This window comes from Trachypithecus francoisi, unplaced genomic scaffold, assembly GCF_009764315.1.
Source record: "Trachypithecus francoisi isolate TF-2019V2 unplaced genomic scaffold, Tfra_2.0 Lachesis_group4, whole genome shotgun sequence".
In the NCBI taxonomy this organism is placed as follows: Eukaryota; Metazoa; Chordata; class Mammalia; order Primates; family Cercopithecidae; genus Trachypithecus; species Trachypithecus francoisi.
The window spans coordinates 30,289,112-30,309,897 of NW_022681469.1; the positions used below are offsets into that span (position 1 = coordinate 30,289,112).

General features: G+C 49.0%; 1 protein-coding gene and 1 non-coding gene across 6 annotated transcripts in view; both read right to left on the reverse strand.

Moving 5' to 3' along the window:
- The window catches only part of CCDC136 (coiled-coil domain containing 136), a 31,189-nt gene extending 23,532 nt beyond the window's left edge, over positions 1-7,657 (reverse strand). For 4 of the 5 annotated variants that reach the window (XM_033192821.1, XM_033192820.1, XM_033192819.1 and 1 more), the window contains exons 1-4: positions 7,511-7,657; positions 6,622-6,729; positions 4,437-4,691; positions 4,271-4,345 (exon numbers count right to left, since the gene is read on the reverse strand). In XM_033192821.1, coding sequence (XP_033048712.1) covers positions 4,271-4,345; positions 4,437-4,691; positions 6,622-6,729; positions 7,511-7,568 — 496 coding nt within the window. In that variant the 5' untranslated portion in view covers positions 7,569-7,657. The remainder of the gene's footprint in view (positions 1-4,270; positions 4,346-4,436; positions 4,692-6,621; positions 6,730-7,510) is intronic. The other variant, XM_033192818.1, reaches the window with a different exon arrangement.
- An 8,381-nt stretch (positions 7,658-16,038) lies between these two features.
- On the reverse strand, positions 16,039-16,110 carry TRNAP-AGG. Its single transcript has one exon. It is a non-coding gene; the product is annotated as a tRNA-Pro (tRNA).
- Between the last annotated feature and the right edge of the window lie 4,676 nt (positions 16,111-20,786).

Sequence of the window (20,786 nt, forward strand, 5' to 3'; positions counted from 1 at the left end):
ATCTTTCCAGTTTTAGAATGATCCTAGCTGTTCCGTCTCCTTGATTTATTCAACAACTATTAACTGATCCTTAACTGCATGCCAAGGCCAAGAATCTCCAGTTAGATTCTCTGACTTCCTATTGGAAGAAGAGTCAGCTCTACCCCTACTACTGAGCAGCACAGTGAAGTCGGTCTAGCTAGGGAGACACACAAGGAAACTGGCCATTAGGATAAAGGCCTTAGAGTCTGGGGTGGGCTTTCTGGAGAAACAGACTAACCTCCACTTCCCTAATATGCTTTTGATGTTAGGGTTCAACTCTCCCTTAGATGCTTCTGGCCCTAAAAAAAATGGTATTCTCGGTCAAACACGGTGGCTCACACCTTTAATCCCAGCACTTTGGGAGGCTGAAGCGGGTGGATCACTTGAGGTCAGGAGGGCGAGACCAGCCTGGCCAAAATGGCGGCACCCTGTCTCTACTAAATATACAAAAATTAGCCGGGTGTGGTGGTGGGCATCTGTAGTCCCAGCTGCTGGCGAGGCTGAGGCAGCAGAATCATTTCATCTCAGGAGGCAGAGGTTGCAGTGAGCCGAGATCACACCATTGCAGTGCAGCCTGGGCCACAGAGCGAAACTCAGTCTCAAAATAAAAATAAAAATAAAAATTCTCAGATCCACTGGGAACAGAAGGTGCAGAGTCACCTAGAGTCCCCCGGGGCAGGACTCAAGGCCTGGGGGCAGAGCTACTCCGGGAGCGCCCGGGAGTTGAAGAGGCCAGCCAGGGTTCCCCGGGTTCCGAGGCGCTGGCGCCCGTTGAGTATGGGGCTGGGACCGTCGGGGAGAGGCCAAGGGCCGAGAAGTCGGGCTGCGGGCAGAAAAGTGGATTCTCACTCACTGGTTATGGCCTCCATCTCGCCGCCCCCACTAGAGCAGTGTCCCTGGGGGGCCACCCAGCCGCTGGCCGGTCCCGGCCCCGGAGGGGCTGTGGCGGCCGGCCGGAACGGCCTTCGAACAGCAGCTGCCTCTAAGGCCGCGCGCGTCCCGTCCAGGCGGAAACGGGTGACGCGCGTGCGCGAGGGCAGCCTCGGTCTCTCCCGCAGGGCCGTGAGGGATCTCACCCTAGAAAGCACTCTACTGAGGACCGGGCGCGGTGGCTCACGCCTGTAATCCCAGTACGTTGGGAAGCCGAGGTGGGGCGGATCTCGAGGTCAGGAGTTGAAGACCAGCCTGGCCAAGATGGTGAAACCCCATTTCTACTAAAAATACGAAAAATTAGCCAGGCCTTCTGAACCCAGGAGGCAGAAAAGGAGCCAGGCCTCCTGAACCCAGGAGGCGGAAGTTGCAGTGAGCCAAGATCTCACCACTGCACTCCAGCCTGGGTGACAGAGCAAGACTCCATCTCAAAAGAAACAAAACAAAACAAAAAAACACCCTACGGAGGAGGGAAGCGCTGTAGAACCCTATTTTCCCAGGTAGTTCCTGCTACATCTGTGCTTCAATCCTGACTTTTCGCCCGTTTGAATGGAGGAATGTCCCTTCTCCAGGCAAAGGCCTTTTTTTGTACTGGATCTTTTCTTTCATTATATATGATCTAGCATTTCCTACCTTTGAAAAAAGAAAAGAAATAATCTTTCGGCCCTATTTCCCTTACTTCTCTGCTTCTCTTCAAAATGACTACTGGAGTTACCGGTACTCACCTTTTCCATTTTATCTCCCATGTCCTCTCCAAACCTAATCCAATTGGTGCCTCCATGCACTGAGATGTCTCAGGGTCCTCCCTCTTGCCAAATCCAAGACCATCTCACTTGACTTAGCAACCTGACACAGTGGATCATTGTCTCCTTGAAGCACTTTCTGCTCTGGCTTCCAGGGCATGACATGCTCCAGGAGTTCCTCTCACTTTACTCTTTTGTTCATTTGTCTTCTTATATTGGACCTCTAAATACTGGAGTGTCTCTGGGACTGGACCCTTTCTCCTCTTCTGGTGTCTCTCCATGTGACTGCACCATTATTTCCCATGGAGTCTAATGCCAATCATATGCTAATGACTCCAAATTTACATCTCCGGCCCTGTTTTCTCCCTGGTTCTGCCTTTATATATCCAACTGCCTCAATATATTCACTTGGATGTCCACAGTTACTTCAAACTCAACAGTAGAAAACATGTCTTAAATGGCTCCCCTACCCCCAAAACTTACCCCTTGCCAAGTCTTTCCCAATTCAATAAACATCACCACCTTCCATCAGTTTTCTCAAGGCAAAGTCATCTTTGATGTCTCTGTTGTCCCCCGATCCAATTCATTAGCATATCCCGAGGGCTTCACCTTCAAAATATATTCTGAATCATCTCCATTTCTACAGCCCTAACTCAAGCGACCATCATCTCTTGACTGGACTATTGCAGTAACTTGCTGACAGGACTCACTATTCTGAGTCCCTTCCCTCCATCCTAAGTGTTTCCACTTAGCGGCCAAGTTCTCTTTTAAAAATGTAAAGCAGATCGTATCATCCCAGTCCTGGCTAAGACCCTCTCCTGGCTTTCCACCACACTTACATGAAAGCCAAGCCTCTTGGCTGGCCTATAAGATCCATTGTAATCTGGCCTCTGCCTGCCTCAGAACATTCTCTTACCAGGGTCCTCCACATGCACTTTGCTGCAAACACAGTGGCCTCTGTTCTATCGCTCAAACAAATGAAGCTCATTCTCACCTCTGGGCCTCTGCAGTTGCTGTTGCTTCTGCCTGGTACGCTCCTCCCTCAGATCTTGGATGGCTGGATCCTTTTCATTATTCAGGTCTTAGCTCAAATGTCAACTTCTCAAAGATGACTTTCCTAACTGCCATATCTAAAATAAACTCCCTTCAAGACCAGCCTGGCCAACATGGTGAAACTCCATCTCTACTAAAAATACAATAATTAGCCAGGTGTGGTGGCACATGCCTGTAATCTCAGCTACTCGGGAGGCTGAGGCACGAGAATCGCTTGAACCCGGGAGGCGGAGGTTGAAGTGAGCCGAGATTGTGCCATTGCACTCCAGCCTGGGCAACAGAGTGAGACTCTGTCTCAAAATAAAATAAAATAAACTCCCATCCCATCTCCTCACTATATCATATTATTATGTCATGTCCATAGCATTTATTGCCACCTGAACTTGTGCTGTTTATTTTCTGCCTCTCTCCATTAGAATGTACTCTTCATTAGGGCAGGAATGTGGTCTGTCTCATTTATAGCTGGTCCTCCAAGTATAAAGGCACCTCATAAGTAGGTGACAAATAAATTAGTCCCATTTTACAGATAAGAAATGACATCTCAGAAAGATAAGTGACTTGCCCAAGATCACACAATTTGTTAAGTGTGTAGAGCTGGGCCCAGGAATCTAGGTCATCCCAGACCAATGCCGACACTCTTCCCTGTGTGACACGTTTCCTGCCACTTTCCTCCTCTGCAAGCCCCTTCATTGACCACCCTTCCTGTATCTACCTTTGCTTACATTTTCTGTCCCTGTCTCCTTTCCTCCCCCTCTTACACCTCTGCTTGCTACTGTCCAGGCCTGCTTCCTGGCCTTCCTTTTTTTTCTCCATTTATACTTGTCTTTTGGCTTGATCTCAGTTCTCCCCAGAGTCCCTGCCGTTTTCTAGGGCAGCTCCCCTAAACCTTCCGGAAGGCCACAGAAGTAACAAAAACTGCCTCTTTATTTGGTGGTGCAGTGGAATGTGGGACACCTGCCTTGCTGCTTTCCAGAGACAAAGGGACGTGGGTGTTGGCAAAAAGGGATTTGGGGGCCACAAGCTCAGGTCCCAGGCAGCAAGAGAAGTGCTCTCATCTGCCTCCCTTAACAGGGCAGAGAGGCCCCACCAGTCACGTCTCACTGGCTTCACGCTTTCCCATGCTGTCCTTGGAGGAACCAAAAAAGGAATCTGGATTGGAATTCAACTTGGATCACCCACCCCTGGCACTGACCAGGAGAACAAAGGGACAGGGATGCAGTATGAAGGAGGAGGCTGAAGGGGCAAGAGGAAAGAGCCCACCAGAGACAGGAGGTGACAGGGAGGTCAAGAAATGGAAGGGGAGGACGGAAGAGCCAGGTGGAGGTATAAAGAAAGAAAACTGTGGACAGAGGAGGATGGAGAGACAAGGAGCGAAAAAGCGTGAGACTAGTAGAGGAAAATGAGGTGAAATTACTGAATTTGGTTATTTTTATCTGTTATGCTTCAGTCAAACCCTCAGGAAAAAAGTACTTAGGTGACCACTTGGATGGCCACCTCCCTCTGGTCCAAGCCCTGGGAATTACCTTGGAGCTGCTGAATCTGCTTGGTGAACACCTCTGCCTGCTGGGCACTGGCTAGCCGTTCATCCTCCAGGAGCCCTGCAGGGAGAGGGGCACCAGTGTCAAGCTCGGATCCAGGGGAGTGCAGAGCCTCTGGGCCCGGACACTGGGCCCTGGCCCAGGCACTCACCCTGTAGCTCCAGGGAGTCGTCCTCATGCTGCCCTGCCAGTTCCCGGGTCTCCTCCAGTTCTGCCACCAGCTGCAGCACCTGAGCCCGCAGCTCCTCCAGCTCTGTCTCCGTGAGGCTCAGTCCCCGGTGCTTGTTGACTGACAGAGAGCCAACACTGCCACCTTTCTGCACTTGTTCTTCTTCTTCTTCCACCTCTTCTTCCTCCTCTTCCTCTTCTTCTTCCTCTTCATAGAGAGCTGGGAGTAACACCTCCCCTAGGAGAGACAGCCATCCCACCAGGGAGTCAGCACCAACTTCCTTTCCGCAGTCCTTCCAGGGCCCTCAAACTCACTATCCCAGGGCAGCGATAATATACTAGTGCCACCTGGTGTCCCCCAAGGAGCCCCTGGGCAAGACCTATACTCAAGATGAATCCTCAGGTGTGAGGGTCAAGTTGAGAGGCAGCCCCTCCACCTCCCGGGGCCTTCCTGGACCAATGTTGCATGTGGTAGCCTCCTACCATTGCCTGTGGGCAGGCTGGTGCCCACTCAGCCATGAGACACTTGCACAGGATTACCTACTTCTTCTAGGCTGGCCTCTGAGTAGCAGGACAAGTAGTCAAGAAAGGAGACAGTGAGTGGATCTTTCGGTCAAATGGGGTAACAGTTACAGTTTGGAGATTTCTCAAAAGTTAAAAACAAAAACAAAACAAAACAAAACTGGCCGGGCATGCTGGCTCATGCCTGTAATCCTAGCACTTTGGGAGGCTGAGGTGGGTGGATCACTTGAGGCCAGGAGTTCCAAACCAGCCCGGTCAACATGGTGAAACCCCATCTCTACTAAAAATACAAAAAAATTAGCTGGGCGTGGTAGTACATGCCTATAATCCCAGCTACTTGGGAGGCTGAGGCAGGAGAATCACTTGAACCTGGGAAGTAGAGGTTGCAGGGAGGCGAGTTCGAGCCACTGCACTCCAGCCTGGGCGACAAAGTGAGACTCCGTCTCAAACAAACAAACAAACAAACAAAAACAACCAAACAAAAAACTATCCAGGTGGCTTGTGAAAAATCAGCCTTTCCCTAATAAGAAAGCATTGCCCGTCAGCAGGTAGAGAAAGAAAATATCTGATTGTAGAGGTTTCATTGGACAAACTCTGGTGCCCCTTCAAATGTATATTATTAAATACCTGTTAGAAATTTTCTACAAGGTCCACCTTGCTTTTCCCTGCTGCATGTCACAAAGTCTCCTCTCCCCTAGCTGAGCCATATGAGGCCCCTCCTACTCTACTGACCACAAAGCAGCTTTCAGGGGAAGTTTTAGGCTGTACTTGCATATAAAAGAAAGCCTGCCATTTTAATGCATTAAAAAAACTGGGGTTTGGTGCTGGCCCCCAGCCTCTGGTTGTGAGCACCCGCTCCTTTACTGCAATGCAGTCCCTATAAATAGCAAAATATTGTCTGGATGGTGATTGTTTGCTTTGTTTTAAAATTCTGAATCTCTGGTCTTACTTTATCTAATATCAGCAGCCTTAGGTTCATCTGGGACCCCTCGTGCCATCTGTCCTTCTTAGGGGGAGCAGGTTTGCCCATACTGAATGTGCAACGTGCAGCACTTCACAGGAAGTCCTGGAAAATGGACCAGCGTCCTTCCAGGGGCCTGGTGTTGGCAGCAACTGCCAAGTCACATGGGTGTGGTGGGGATACACGTGTGCTGGGAGGATGGCCTCACGCGCCCCCTCCTAGGCAATCTCTTTCAGGCAGTAAGGTATCCTAGAGAACCAAAGCCACAGGCTTCCATTCAAAGTTAATGGTGATGGCCCCAGATAGACAATTCACATGCCCAGTTCCTGGCTTTTGAAAATAAGAGACAGCTTGGGATCTGGGTCGGCAGGCAGTGAGGACAAACCCCCTGCTGAAAAGCTGCTTCAAAGCTCTGTCCAACAAGGCCTCTTTCTCTGGCAGCTCCCTTGGGACACACAACCTGGTTAGCTGGGGGGTGACTGGGGTCCGGAAGGAATGCACCCTGAACTTCCGTCAAAGCCTGAGCCCTGGGAAGGGCTGGCGCTCTGAGCTGCAGGAAGAGGGGCTAAGATGAACTGAGGGAAGGGCTGTGTCCTGGCTCAGAGGCCTGGGGGTCAAAGGGAGGGAGGAAGGGAATTAAGGGAGGAGGAGAAGGGAAAGAAAGAAGCCTTTTGGGAAAACTCACCCTCCATAGCTTGCATCCCTCGTCGTTCCAGGGACCCCCAGCGTTGGCCCTTCTTCCTCTCACAGCCCTCGGAAGCCTCATAGGAGCCTAGAGTGGTCACTGTGGGTCCTGAGAACACGGATACAGGAAGGGCTGGCGGATGGGGGACTGGCTGCGGGCTGGGGTGCAAAGAAGGGGACATGCCTTCCAGCTCCTCGGGGCTCTGGGATCTGTAATCCCAGTGGAGGTGCCTGACTCACTCTCCTGCCTCTGCGACTTCTCTCTCTCGGCCACCTCTCACGCTCTGCCTGCGGAGACCCCAGCCCTGCTGCCCAGCCTCCTCAGAACCCCCTGTTCCAGGCCCCTCTTGCTTGCACAGAAAGAAAGAGCGGGTGTGCGTATTTAGTCCAGGGGGACAGGGAGGAGAGGGGCAAGACTGAAAGAGGGCGGGAGCCAGTGAAGAAGAGGCTGAAAGGGTGAGGTGGCCTACGGAGGGAGGGAGAAGTGGGGGGCGTGTGGGAAGGGGTAGGGCAGCGACCACTCCCCTCCCCTCCCCTCTCATTCTCTCGCTGGATCTTGCCCACCCCACCCTCGCCCCGCGCTCAGGAATCTCCGGGGCTGCAGGAGGTGCGGGGTCTGGAGCCCCGAAGGCTGGAAGCACCGTCGGACTGGAGTGGAGAGACGCGCTGGGGAGGGACCACCAGACAGGATGCGGCCGGTGCGCTGAAGCCCCAGCCCCAGGCCGGAAAGATGGAGACCGGGCCCCGGTGGAGGCCAGGATGGAGGGAGGAAGACTTTGGGCGGAGAAGGGGGAGCCGCGGAGGCCTGGAGCACCTGGGGGTCTGGAGGGAGGAGGGATGGAGGAGAGAAAGGAGGGGCGGTGGAGAGGTGAGGGAGGGGCGGCTCTGACCTGGTCCTGGGCAGCTCCAGCCCGCGGCTCCCGCGCCGGCTCCGGCGCCCGCCTCCATGACCGCTCCCGCCGCCGCCTTACGCCTCCCGGAGCAAAAGCCGCAGCCGTGAGCCCGGGGACCCGAGCCGGGTGCGCAGGAAGGAGGGAGGGCGGGAGAGGGGGCGGGGCCTGGCCGGGCCTCCTGACACCGCCCCCCGCCGCTCGCCGCCGCCCGGAAGCCTTCCCAGCACTCGGGAGCTCCGAGCCGGTGCAGGGGGCGGCCTGGGAGGGTGAGCGCGACCCCAGATACGCCCCAAGTCTCTCCCCGAGGGAGCGCGGGGAGCCGCGGGGCCCGGACAGCGTCAGGAGCTCCTAGGCTTAAAGCTTTCCCAAGAGGGAGGAGCGAGATCCCCTGGTTCTGGCAGCGGGTCCCCCCGGGGTCTGCTGTGCGCAGGGACCCTTCTGCGCCGGGCGGTCATGCTCAGCAATAGGGACAGCAAAGGACGAGGTGGGACTGTTTCCTCCAAGCGCGCAGACACGCGCGCCCCTCCCTCCTTCCCTCCCCCGCCCGGCCGGCGCCCCCACCAAGCAGTCCGCGTGGACTCCGGCCTCAGGCCCTGCTCAGCCCTGCCCGGTGGCCCCTCGGCAGCCTGGGGGCCGGAGAAGGGAAGTCGAGGCCCGGATGGGCGAACGGCAGGGCCCTGACCTTTCCACTTTCCGCGACCCCCTACCGAGCCAGAGCCAGGGACCCTCTTAGGGGGGCCCTCCGGTGGCCCCACCAAGCCTCAGGGCCCGAAGACCCCCCCTCTTCCGCCCTGCCTTCCCTTCCGGTCCCACACCAGGTGGGCTGTGAGCCACACCCCCACTGTAGCCCGCGAAAGTGGGCACGACTGATGTTCACTCTCGTGGAAGGGAGATTTGGAAGCCCAGGGGGCTTATTTCACATCTTCAACCATTCTTTTATTCAAGCTATGTCCACTGGGTGCCGGCTTTTGAAGAGACAGTTCTCACATCTCGGCAGGTCTCAGCAAGGATAGAAGTGGGCACAGTTCGGAACAGGGGCTCCCCAGCACATCCAGGAAATGGCTGGGAGATTCCTAAGCCAGGGACACACGCAGATCCCTTCTCTAGCACATTCACTCACAGGTCGAGGGCTAGTATTGTCTGCGTTCCCCCCGCTGCAGGAAAGGGGTCCGGATCCAGACCTCAAGAGAGGGTTCTTGAATCTCACGCAAGAAATTCAGGGCAAGTCCGTAGAATAAGGTAAAAGCAAGTTTATTAGGAAAGTAAAGGAATAAAGAATGACTACTCCATAGACAGAGCAGCCCCAAGGGCTGCTGTTTGCCCATTTTTATGGTTATTTCTTGATGATATGCTAAACAAGGGGTGGATTATTCATGACACCCCCTTTAAGACAATATAGGGTAACTTCCTGCCGTTGCCATGGCATTTGTAAACTGTCATGGCACTGGTAGGAGTGTAGCAGTGAGGATGACCGGAGGTCACTCTCACTGCCATTTTGGTTTTGGTGGATTTTGGCTGGCTTCTTTATTGCAAGCTGTTTTATCATCAAGGTCTTTATGGCCTGTGCCTTGTGCCAACCTCCTATCTCATCCTGTGACTTAGAATTCCTTAAACGTCTGGGAATGCAGCCCAGTAGGTCTCAGCCTCATTTTACCCAGCTCCTATTCAAGATGGAGTTGCTCTGGCTCAAACGCCTCTGACATACCACAGGCTTCGACGTCCACAAGCCATTCCTGTTCCACAGGAAGGAAGCCCTTCTTTGCCTGGACTTCCCCTCCTTTTCAGCTGGGGGTCACCTCCAGGTGGCCTTCTCTGACTGGTAACCCATCCCTGCCCTACTAGGCGCTTCTGTGGTGCTCGTCCCTATCTGTCTGTCTGTAACAGCACCAGGACCTCTGGGTTGTCCAGGCTCTGCCCAGTTTCTTGAATGTTATGGGGATCTCAGTTATCTTTGTATCTCCAGCATCTGACCGAGTTTCTGACACAGGATAAATGAGTTAAAGGTCGATCTCGGCCGGGCGCGGTGGCTCAAGCCTGTAATCCCAGCACTTTGGGAGGCCGAGACGGGCGGATCACGAGGTCAGGAGTTCGAGACCATCCTGGCTAACACAGTGAAACCCCGTCTCTACTAAAAATACAAAAACTAGCTGGGCGAGGTGGCGGGCGCCTGTAGTCCCAGCTACTCGGGAGGCTGAGGCAGGAGAATGCGTAAACCCGGGAGGCGGAGCTTGCAGTGAGCTGAGATCTGGCCACTGCACTCCAGTCCGGGCGACAGAGCAAGACTCCGCCTCAAAAAAAAAAAGGTCAATCTCCCAGATACCCAGTTAATGCCCTATCTTATCATTTAACACGATTTCATATTTGTGGTGTTAAATGTTGCCTATTAATGATGATGTTGTCTATAAGTCTCTCTCCCTCCCCCCACTCCTTGCTCCTTTTTTCTTCCTCTGCCTCTCTCATTATCTCAGCAGAGAGACAATGAGCAGAGATCAAGGATGTTTCCTTTGCTTCCCAGATGACAGGATTCTACTCCAGATCCTGTAGCCAAGGTGACACAGTTGTGGGGAAAGTTGAATAAGCCCACCCAGACCCCTTCTGCAGAGGGTTTACTGCATGCAGACACCAAGGCTGTCCAGATTTGGGGAGCAGAGCATTTGTCAGGGGTGGTAGAAAGGAGCTGCACTGGGGGCTTGAGGGATGCAGTGCTCCGGGAACTGGCAAAGACTAGTTCTGGAAGCTTACTGGCTGTTCTTTCTGCCCAGCGCAGCTCCTCATGGTTCTGCCTCCGCCAGCAGGGTCACGTTAGCAGTTGGCTTTGACTGCTGACCTCTTGGTGAATGGAGGGAGGCACAGCAGGGAAATTGTCGACGGTGACATCCAAGGTTCAAGCTCTCCTCAGGGACCTCTGATCCTGAGTATTAAGACTAATCTCTCCCTGGCTTCTGGCATGCAGGTCACCTTTCACCCTTGATTTGGGAGAACATTCAAGGGAGACCTGAACCAGTCTATTTGCAGGAGCCAAACTTGGTCACACCCTGGCCAGACCAGTACCGGGTTGAGGGAGGGGGCAGTTAAAAGGTGGCAGAAAAGAGCTTAAGAGATATGAGGGAGGTGGGCTGTGGTCCAGAAATGCATCTCTGAGGGGCCAGGAGTGGTGGGTATGTCAGCAAGGTGATCAACCTAGGGGGATGATCTGAATTAATCCCTGTAATCCGTGGACTCACGGCTCAGCCTCCCTCCTAATCTCATCCCAGGAGATCATCCTCTTTGAGGACTAATGTAGCCATTTATCCCCCTTTACCCTTATTTCTAAATGCCTAGATCCTTTCCTTAAAAATAAAAAAAAAAATGAGTATTTGAAACATACAGAAAAGTATGGTAAAGAGAATAACGTAACAAGTAACCATGCACACAGAACTGAAATCCTACAACCAGTCAGATCTTGCCATGTTTGATTCGAGGTAGCACTCTATTTATGGTTTTCCAGTTTTACCTGTATGTATGTTTTACCTTTTACGAATGTATCTACCAACAACACATAATTGCGACTTGTGTGTTTTAGGAATTTATCTAAATAGTGTTATATTGTACGCATTCTTCTGCAAACTCTTTTTTTTTAATTTATCCATGTTGTTTCATATAGCTCCAGTTTATGAATTTTAACTACTGAATACTGTTTCATTGTTTGAATACACTGCAATTTATCAATTTTTCTGCTAATTGACATTTTGACTATTTCCAGTTTTCCATATTAAAAACAATGCTGCACTTGACACTTTCATGAGTTCTCCTAGGATGGATACCTAAAAGTGAAATTTCTGGGTCATAGGTAGGTGCATCTTAAATTTCACTAGCCATTGCTTAATTGCTCTATAATGTAGTTAGACCAATTTAAACACCACTAACAGTGGCTTTATTTATTTTATTTATCCCCTGGCCACCACTTATTTGGAAGTTACACATTCTATTTCTACTCTTGTAGTTATTACCTCTTTATATATTTCTAAACATTCTTACTTAGGTCTACGGTGAATCAATATCACTATACTTTTCTGAATAATAGAAAGACCTTAGAACATGTTAACTCTGTTCTTCTTTCCCCACTATCTCCCATATTTCTATCTAGTATTTTAGTTTCCCCTTCTTTCTAACCCCAGGAAGCGTCCTCCTCACCATTATCACCACCACCATCTTTATCATCATCATCTGTCTCAAGGCTTGATTAGATCTACTAACATATTTATAAATTTCTCTGCTCACCATTCCTTCTTATTTCAGTTTCCCTCTTATAAAATCTACCCTTCGTGGCATTTCAGTGTAAGTCTTTGAGGGGTCATCATTCCCAGTTAATATCTTAAAATGTCTTTATTTCATGCCCTTTTAATGGAAATTTGGTAGGCATCAAATTCTAGGTGACAGTTATTTTCTCTTAGCCTTTTGAAGATATTTTTCCCTATAATCTTTTGCTGCTAATAAGTGACAAAAGTTTTCTCTATAATTAAAAACAATAAGTCTTTTCTTTTCTTTCTTTCTTTTTTTTTTTTTTTTTGAGGAGTCTCGCTCTGTCACCCAGATTGGAGTGCAGTGGCGTGATCTCAGCTCACTGCAACCTCTGCCTCCTGGGTTCAAGCAATTCTTCAGTCTCAGCCTCCCAAGTAGCTGGGATTACAGGTGGGTGCCACCACACCTGGCTAATTTTTATATTTTTAGTAGAGACGGGGTTTCACCATGTTGGCCAGGCTGGTCTTGAACTCGTGACTTCAGGTGATCCACCCACCTCAGCCTCCCAAAGTGCTGGGATTACAGGCATGAGCCACCACACCTGGTTGAAAAAATAAGTCTTTTCTGTAATATTTTGTTTTCCATTCTTTTTTTCCCCTATAATCAATATCCTGTTGCTAGAAGTGAGCTGCAAATATAATTGTTATCTTTGTAGGCAGACAGGTATTTTTCTTTCTAGTTGTTTTAAGGTTTTTCTCAGGTGTGGTGGCTCATGCCTATAATCCTAGTGCCTTCGGAAGATGGCTTGAGCCCAGGAGTTTGAGATCAGCCTGGGCAACATGGCAAGACTCTGTCTCTATAAAAATAAAAAAATAACTCCAGCCTGGGCGACAAAGCAAGACTCCATCTCAAAATAAATAAACAAATAATTAGCTAGACGTGACGGCACACATTTGTAGTTCTACCTGCTTAGGAGGCTGAGGTGGAAGGATTGCTTGGGCCTAGGAGTTTGAAGCTTCAGTGAGCTATGATCACACTACCGCAATCTGGCCTGGGCAATAGAGTGAGACCCTGTCTCAAAAAAAAAAAAAAAAAAAAAGACTTTTCTCTTTCTTCAGTATCCTGCAGTTTCTCCACAGTGTGTTTCAGAGCTCAGGACTCTTCAACCTGAGGACTGTGTCTTTCTTCCATTAAAATTCTCAGCCATTATCTATTGGAATATTATATTTTCCCCATTCTCTCAGTCACATTCAGGAACTCCTATTAGATATATATTAGTCTATCTCATTCTTTCACTCATGTTTTTTTAGCTATTCTTTCATATTTTCTATCTTATCACTTTCCCACTTTTTCAGATTTTGAATGATTTCATCAGCTCTCTTTTCCAGTTCACTTATTCTCTCTTTGCCTGAGTCTAATAATCTCCTGTTTAATGCATCACTGAGTCTTTAATGTCTTCTTTGTTATTAAGTATAATTTTCCAGTGCTAAGAGTCATTAATTTCAGTGGTTATGTCTTTCATTTCTTCATATTGTATTTGATTTTTTTCCCTATGGCTTATTTTCTTATCTTTAATTCTTCTACATATATTTATTATATAATGTTTTTCATGTTGTTCTATCATGTGTAGTTCTCAGAGTGTTCTCTTGCTTGCGGTGTCCACCAACCCTTTCTTACGATGAATTGCTTCCTTGTCTAGTTTTGTTTCTTCTCAGCTGAACCTGTGGCTAGAATCACCCCAAAAGCAGGAATTCCACAAGGGAGTGCCCCAAACTGTCCTGAAACGGGGCTGGTTGAGATTCCAAAAACACCAAGCGGTAAACATCAGGGGATTGGTCCAAAGCATTTATTAGAGGAATGTACATACAAAGTGAGCTGCTGTGGATCCTCAAGGCAGAGAAAACATATAGGGAAAAACATTTCAGCTGGCTGGGTCACAGAGCACTTAAAGCATTCTGTATCTCTCTGGACAGAAGGAAAAGCAGGGAAAGTTTATAATATTTAATATTATACACATCCATAATTTTTATTGTGAGCTCTTCTTCAGCACATTTTGGATTTTTGTAATTTTGATGGGTTGGTTGGTTGGCTGGTTTTGGTGTGAGTCCTATATGCCCTGGTTATATGAAAATAGTCTTATAGAACTCTTTTTGCTTCTGTGTGGCTGTGTGGTATTCCTAAGGATTTCAAGGGTCATAAACCAAGCTTATATTTAATTTCTCGCTTGGATTCAGCACCATGAAAACATAAATCCAGATACAATACTTGGTCAGACTTAGAACATCAATTTCCCAGGATTGACTTGTATTTCCACCCCTTTTCTCTGCTTCCTTGCTGGTTTTTAGCCCACTTTTCTTTTCTTTTTCTTTCTTTTCAGAGACAGGGTCTGGCTGTGTTGCCCAGGCTGGAGTGCGGTGATGTGATCATGGCTTATTGTGGCCTCAACCTCCCAGGTTCAAGTGATGCTCCCACCTCAGCCTCTGAAGTAGCTGGGACTGCAGTGCACACCACTACACCTGGCTAATTTTTTAAATTTATTTTTTGTAGAGAAGGGGTTTTGCTGTGTTGCCCAGGCTGGTATCAAACTCGTAGGCTCAAGTGAGCACCCTGCCTCAGCCTCCCAAAATGTTGGGATAGCAGGTGTGAGCCACTGTGCTCAACCTTTAATCTTTTCACGAACAAGATGGATCTTTTATATTCTGAGCTTTATGAAGGGGGTTCGGCTTTGGCTCCCTGCCTCTGGCAGGTGAGGCCACATATCCTACAGCTGGAAGCATTGAGACACAGCTCCACATCTTGGGTGTCTATCTTATCTGTGTGTGACATCAACAATAGGCCATTGTGACATCCTTCTCCCCCGGCCCCCATTTTTTTTTTTGGCCTGCCCGCCCTTCCTTCCTTCCTTCCTTTGTTTCTTCTTTCTTTCTCTTTCTTTCTTTCCTTCCTTCCTTCCTTCTTCCTTCCTTCCTTCCTTCCTTCCTTCCTTCCTTCCTCCCTCCCTCCCTCCCTCTCTCTCTCTTTCTTTCTTCTTTCTTTCTTTCGATGGAGTCCCGCTCTGTTGCCCAGGATGGAGTGCAATGGTGCCATCTTGGCTCACTGCAACCTCTGCCTCCTGGGTTCAAGCGATTCTCCTGCCTCAGCCTCCCAAGTAGCTGGGATTACAGATGCATACCACCATGCCCAGCTAATTTTTGTATTTTTAGTAGAGATTGGGTTTTGCCTTGTTTGTCATGCTGGTCTCGAACTCCTGACCTCAGGTGATCCACCCGCCTCGGCCTCCCAAAGTGCTGGGATTACAGGCATGAGCCACTGGCCCGGCTTTTTTTTTTTTTTTTTTTTTTACATTCCTTCTTTAATCCTGATAGCTGATAATTTCCTTTATTAAAAAAAAGTTGGGCCGGGCGCGGTGGCTCAAGCCTGTAATCCCAGCACTTTGGGAGGCCGAGGCGGAGGATCACGAGGTCAGAGATCGAGACCATCCTGGCTAACACGGTGAAACCCCGTTTCTACTAAAAAAAATACAAAAAACTAGCCGGGCGACGTGGCGGGCGCCTATAGTCCCAGCTACTCGGGAGGCTGAGGCAGGAGAATGTCGGGAACCCGGAAGGCGGAGCTTGCAGTGAGCTGAGATCCGGCCACTGCACTCCAGCCCGGGCGACAGAGCGAGACTCCGTCTCAAAAAAAAAAAAAAAAAGTTGGGATTGTACCATTTTAATTTTTGAATTCCATTTTATCCAACATCACTGTGTGTGTTTGGGGGCACTAGATGAAGGGATAGCTACCTTAGTCCAGTCTTTCATGTTGCCAGAAGTTCCCCTTTAGATTCTCCTTATCTGTAACATGATTCCTAGCAATCCCTACATCTCTAGGGTGCATTACAGTTTCTGATTTCATCCTCCCAACAACTCTGAGAAGGAAGTTTCGAGACTCAGAACTGTAACTGTCGCCCTAGCTTTTGGACTTTGAGTCCAGTGCATTTCATAGCTTGGGTTTTATGTTGAGAGCTTGCCTGATCCTGACCTCCAGCTCCGGCCCAGCCCACTCCTTGTCCTGATCTCTCTGACAGGCTGTCTTTCTGCCAAATAAAATGCAGGCCAGCCAGATGCTCTGCCAGTTCCCTCCTGCTCAGTTTGGCCCCAGTGGAAATAATGGGGTAAGTATAGGTCATGGCAATGGGGTGACTGACTGCCAGCTTGTCCTCAGGCTCCTTTAGCCACACACGATGAGGCTATCTCTTTGCTTCCACCCTAGAAGGGGTAGGCGGTGTATATGTATGTGGCAGCGGAGAACGGACATAAAAAGCAGGGCTCGTCCGGGATTTGAACCCGGGACCTCTCGCACCCTAAGCGAGAATCATACCCCTAGACCAACGAGCCACAGGCAGTTAGCTCTTGCCAGATGTGCTCTCCCTGCCACATCAGCAGCAGCCACAGCAGCAGTCTGTAGTTCTTAGAATGGGCCTCTCTCCTCCCCCTTCCAGGCTGGCTCCAGGCCCAGGCTGCTGCGCTCCAGCAGGCATTGCTCCTGAGTTCTCTCCTGCTCCTCCCTAGCTCGTTGCAGAGCCACACAGATGCTCCTCTGCCTGGGCCTACAGGCAGGGTCCATTCTTCCCCATGACCTGCCAGTTACCCCGCCAGGACTCCCAAGCAGAGTTCATGGAGGTCCTGCTGGGGAAGAAGCCAGGCTCCAGCAACCACTACTTCCCTGAGGGCCCTCAGGGCTGGTGAGCCCATCTGGGGTCTCTTGCACTCAGTTGAGAGCTACTCTTCTTTCTTACCTCATGATCAGACCACCAGAAAAGCATTCTCCAAACCCATTAGACTCGCAGGTGAGGACCCAGAAGATTGTCCCAGCTTGCTCTTGACTAGGTGATGTTTGCTAAAACCCGCAGTGTCTTCATCTGCTGGTTGGGGAAGGTAACACCTACCCTGTCTACCTTACAGGGTGAGGATCGCATGAGACAATGTATATGAAAGCACCTTGCGAACTGGAAAGCACTGTCAAAGGAAACAGGCTGTGATGGCAACACAAGGGGGAGAGAAATACATAGTAGGAAAGCTGTCATTGAATGCTTGCTGTGGGCCAGGCAGGGTGCTCTCTGCTTTACAGATCTTATTTAACCTTCCAGCAACCTTGTGAGAGCAGTATCACCTCAGTGTAAGATAAACAACTGCCTGAATTCAGCTTATACTTCATGTTTATCAGAATGCTTTAACTTGCCTAAATTCAGCTTATTTACATTTATCTGAATCCTAAGACTGTTTTAAATGCAGTACACACTGCTACCCAGACTTTCTAAAAAACCAGAAATGGGGACTATATCCTGTCAATACCCGTACTCCCTCCCCCACAGTAGCCTGCCCTGCACATCCTACCCAGGGAAGTTGCCCAGGAAGGAGCTGCTGGCAGCCTAAGGGTGGCCTAGGTTGGGACGTTCCCAAAGAGAGTGGGGGGGGGGGTGATCACACCTCAGAAACTGGGGACTCGTAGGAGACCCTGATGGGCTTGGTTGGGCTCTTTGTCTTTTGTGCTTCCACCATCCCTGTACACATCCATCGCATCCTGTACACCATCCCTGTACACATCCATCGCATCCTGGATTCTTGCTCACTTCCAGAGGGGGGTCTTTTGTGAGCTGAGAGCTCCACGGGGGCAGATACGTGTTTTATTGGTCTTTTGGGTCTCCCCCAGTGTCTGACCCTTGGCAGTACTGCTGACAATACAGGCTATTCCCAGGCATTTCTGTGTGCCCAGCCTTGTGTAAGCACTTTACCAGATTAATCCCACTTAATCCTCATAGCGCAACTGTTGTCACAGTCATCACTTAGCACATGTCTGTGGAATGAACGAATGAGTGAAAAAAGAAAATCCTAGGAGTGTGCACAAAAAAATCACTAGTGGCAACAGATATGCAGGTGAGTCCTCACCACTTGGCTTGAAGTAGAAATGGTAACCCTGGAGAAATCTTCCACACTCCATCCTTTTTTTTTTTTTTAAAGACAAGAGTCTCACTCTGTCACCCAGGCTGGAGTGCAGTGGCACAATCTCAGCTCACTGAAACCTCTGCCTCCTGGGTTCAAGTGATTCTCCCACCTCAGCCTCCCAAGTAGCTAAGATTATGGGTGTGAGCCACTGTGCCCAGTCCACACTCCATCCTTTCAAGCAGGATTCCTACTGAACCAATCCCTCCCTCGGATAGGTGGGAAGAATGGCCCTCACTTTAGAGAATACACTGGCCAGCATTCTTTTGTACTCAGGGGATAAAGTTGCATGATTTCCATCGAAGTGTCTGAGCCAGACAACTGGCTCTGCTAACTAATCCAGCCAGAGAGGAAGGCAACAGCTCATCTATTCTCAAACCAAAGAGACTTTTTTGGGTTGCTGTTCCCCAGCTTTAAACTGACTTATAAATAAAAGCGCACGCAACATGTCCTTCCATTACCTCAGCACACATTCCCTAAATTGTTCCTCTTGGTGAATGTGCCAGAGAGTGATGTTGCTCAAAGCTAGGGCTCCTAGGGGGACTTTGCTGAAGATGTTTCAGAGCTGAGACCAGGGTTGGGTCCTAGCCAGTGCTTCTCTCAGAGGTGCTGCTGGAATTTGGGGCAGGATCATTCTTCTTTGTGTGGCTGATCTGGAGCTGCATCCTGTCCACTGAATACCAGTAATCCCTTCTCCACTGTTGTGATAGCCATGAAACATCCTGCACGCTTCCAAAAGCCTCCTAGATGGTGGAGTCGGCGGAGAGGAGCATGGCCCTGGTGGAAATCCACTGGCACATACCTTGAATTTGCTTCCAGGCTAAAATCACTGTGGTCTTCATCCATGCAGCAGGACTTCAGGCCGTCAGTTGCTCCTTTGTCTCTGAGGGAGAATCATGGCCCTCCCTCCAGGAGCTTCCTCACTCTCCTCCTAGGTGTGAGGATGACTTTTAGGCAGATCCTGTGTCCCCATTTTCACAAGAGCATGTCAGTTCTTCCCTTATCACTTCTCTGGAGAGCCTTATGGGTCAGTATTTAACAGACAACAGTCACACACATCATCTCAATCACCGTCACTTCCTATATATATAAAGAACAGCAAGAAGCTACCACTGGTTGCCTCTGAGAAGGGTAACTGAGTAGTTGGGAGGCTGGGTGAGAAAGAAACTTCTTTTTCTCTGAATTCCTCTTTTTTTTTAGATAGAGTCTCACTCTGTCTGCCAGGCTGGAGTGCAGTGGCAAGATCTCAGCTCACTGCAAACTCCGTCTCCCAGGCTCAAGCAATTCTCCTGCCTCAGCCTCTCAATAGCTGGGATTATAGGCATGTGTCATCACACCTGGCTAATTTTTGTATTTTTAGTAGAGATGGGGTTTCACTATGTTGGCCAGGCTGGTCTTGAATTCCTGACTTCAGGTAATCCACCTGCCTCAGCCTCCCAAAGTGCTGGGATTACAGGCGTGAGCCACCACCCCTGGCCATATGTATATAATTTTTCTTTTTTTTTTTTGAGGAGTGTTTTGCTGTTTCCCAAGCTGGGGTACAGTGGCACAATCTCAGCTCACTGCCACCTCTGCTGGGTTCAAGTGAGCTCTTATGACTTAGCCTCCCCAATAGCTGGGATTATAGGCACATGCCACCACACCCAGCTAATTTTTGTATTTTTAGGGGAGACAGGGTTTTGCCGTGTTGGCCAGGCTGGTCTCGAACTCCTGACCTCAAGTGATCTGCCTGCATCAGCCTCCTGAAGTGCTGGGATCACAGGTGTGAGCTACCATGCCCGGCCTGTATATTCTTTTGTACTTTTTGAATTTTGAGCTCAATGCATATGTATGTACACATACTCCATTCAAACCAGAAATTAAATTATTAAAAACTGAACAGAGAGAAGCAATAAGTAGGATAGGGAGAAATGCATTTTGAGCCTCCAGAGAGCCAAAATTTCCTCTAGATCAGAGCAGCCCAGCAGTACTTGGATCTCGCCCTAATGGTTTCGAATTGTCCTTTGTGCTGTGTTGAATCCATACTGAGGGATCAGTACTAGACCCAATCCTGTGCAACTGGTTGTCCTGTCTACTCAAAGATGTTGTTGAGGACAATGTTTCCTTTGTGAAGTCCCCAGGGAGGCATTCTTGTCTGTCATAACTCCAAGAACAGTTGGTTTGCATTTTTTCTCTGGACAATTATGTAAATGAGTGGCTGCTAGAAAGCATGAGGCTGAGTGTGTCGCCCATCGGTAGCAAGTTCACAGGGTCATCAAATGTCAGTATAATTCCTGACTCTTTAACTCCCCACTGTTGTTTCTCTTTCTTCTGCTTCTACATTTGATTCATTATTTCTTGTTGTGTCCTATATATTCTTGCAAGTCTCCCTTAAACTACTTTAGGAAAACAAAGGTGTATAAATAAATACACTTCTAATAAGAATAAAAATTTTAAAACCCCTAGCTGGGTACAATGGCTCACACCTGTAATCCCAGCACAGGAGGCTGAGCAGGGAGGATTGCTTGAGGCTGGGAGTTGAAGACCAGCCTGGGCAACGTAGTGAGATCTTGTCAGAAGGGAGAAAGGAAGGAGAAGGGAAGGAAGGAAGGAGAAGTGAAGGAAGGAAAGAAGGAAGGAAGGAAGGAGAGAAAGAGAAAGAGAGAGAAAGAAAAAGAAAAGAGAGAAAGAAAAAGAAAGAGAGAAAGGAAAAAAGAAAGAAAGGAAGGAAGGAAGTTAGGAAGAAAGAAAGAAAGAAAAAGAGAAAGAAAGAGAGAAAGAGAAAGAAAGAAAAAGAAAGAGAAAGAAAGAAAAGAAAAGAAAAAAGAAAGAAAGAAAAAGAAAGAGAAAGAAAAAGAAAAAGAAAGAAAGAAGAAAGAAAAGAAAAAGAGAAAGAAAGAGAGAAAGAGAAAGAAAGAAAAGAAAAGAAAGAAAAGAAAGAAAAGAAAAAAAGAAAGAAAAAGAAAGAGAAAGAAAAGAAAGAAAAGAAAGAAAGAAAAGAAAGAAAGAAAGAAGAAAGAAAGAAAGAGAGAAAGAAAGAAGGGAAGGAAGGGCGGGTATGGTGGCTCACGCCTGTAATCCCAGCACTTTGG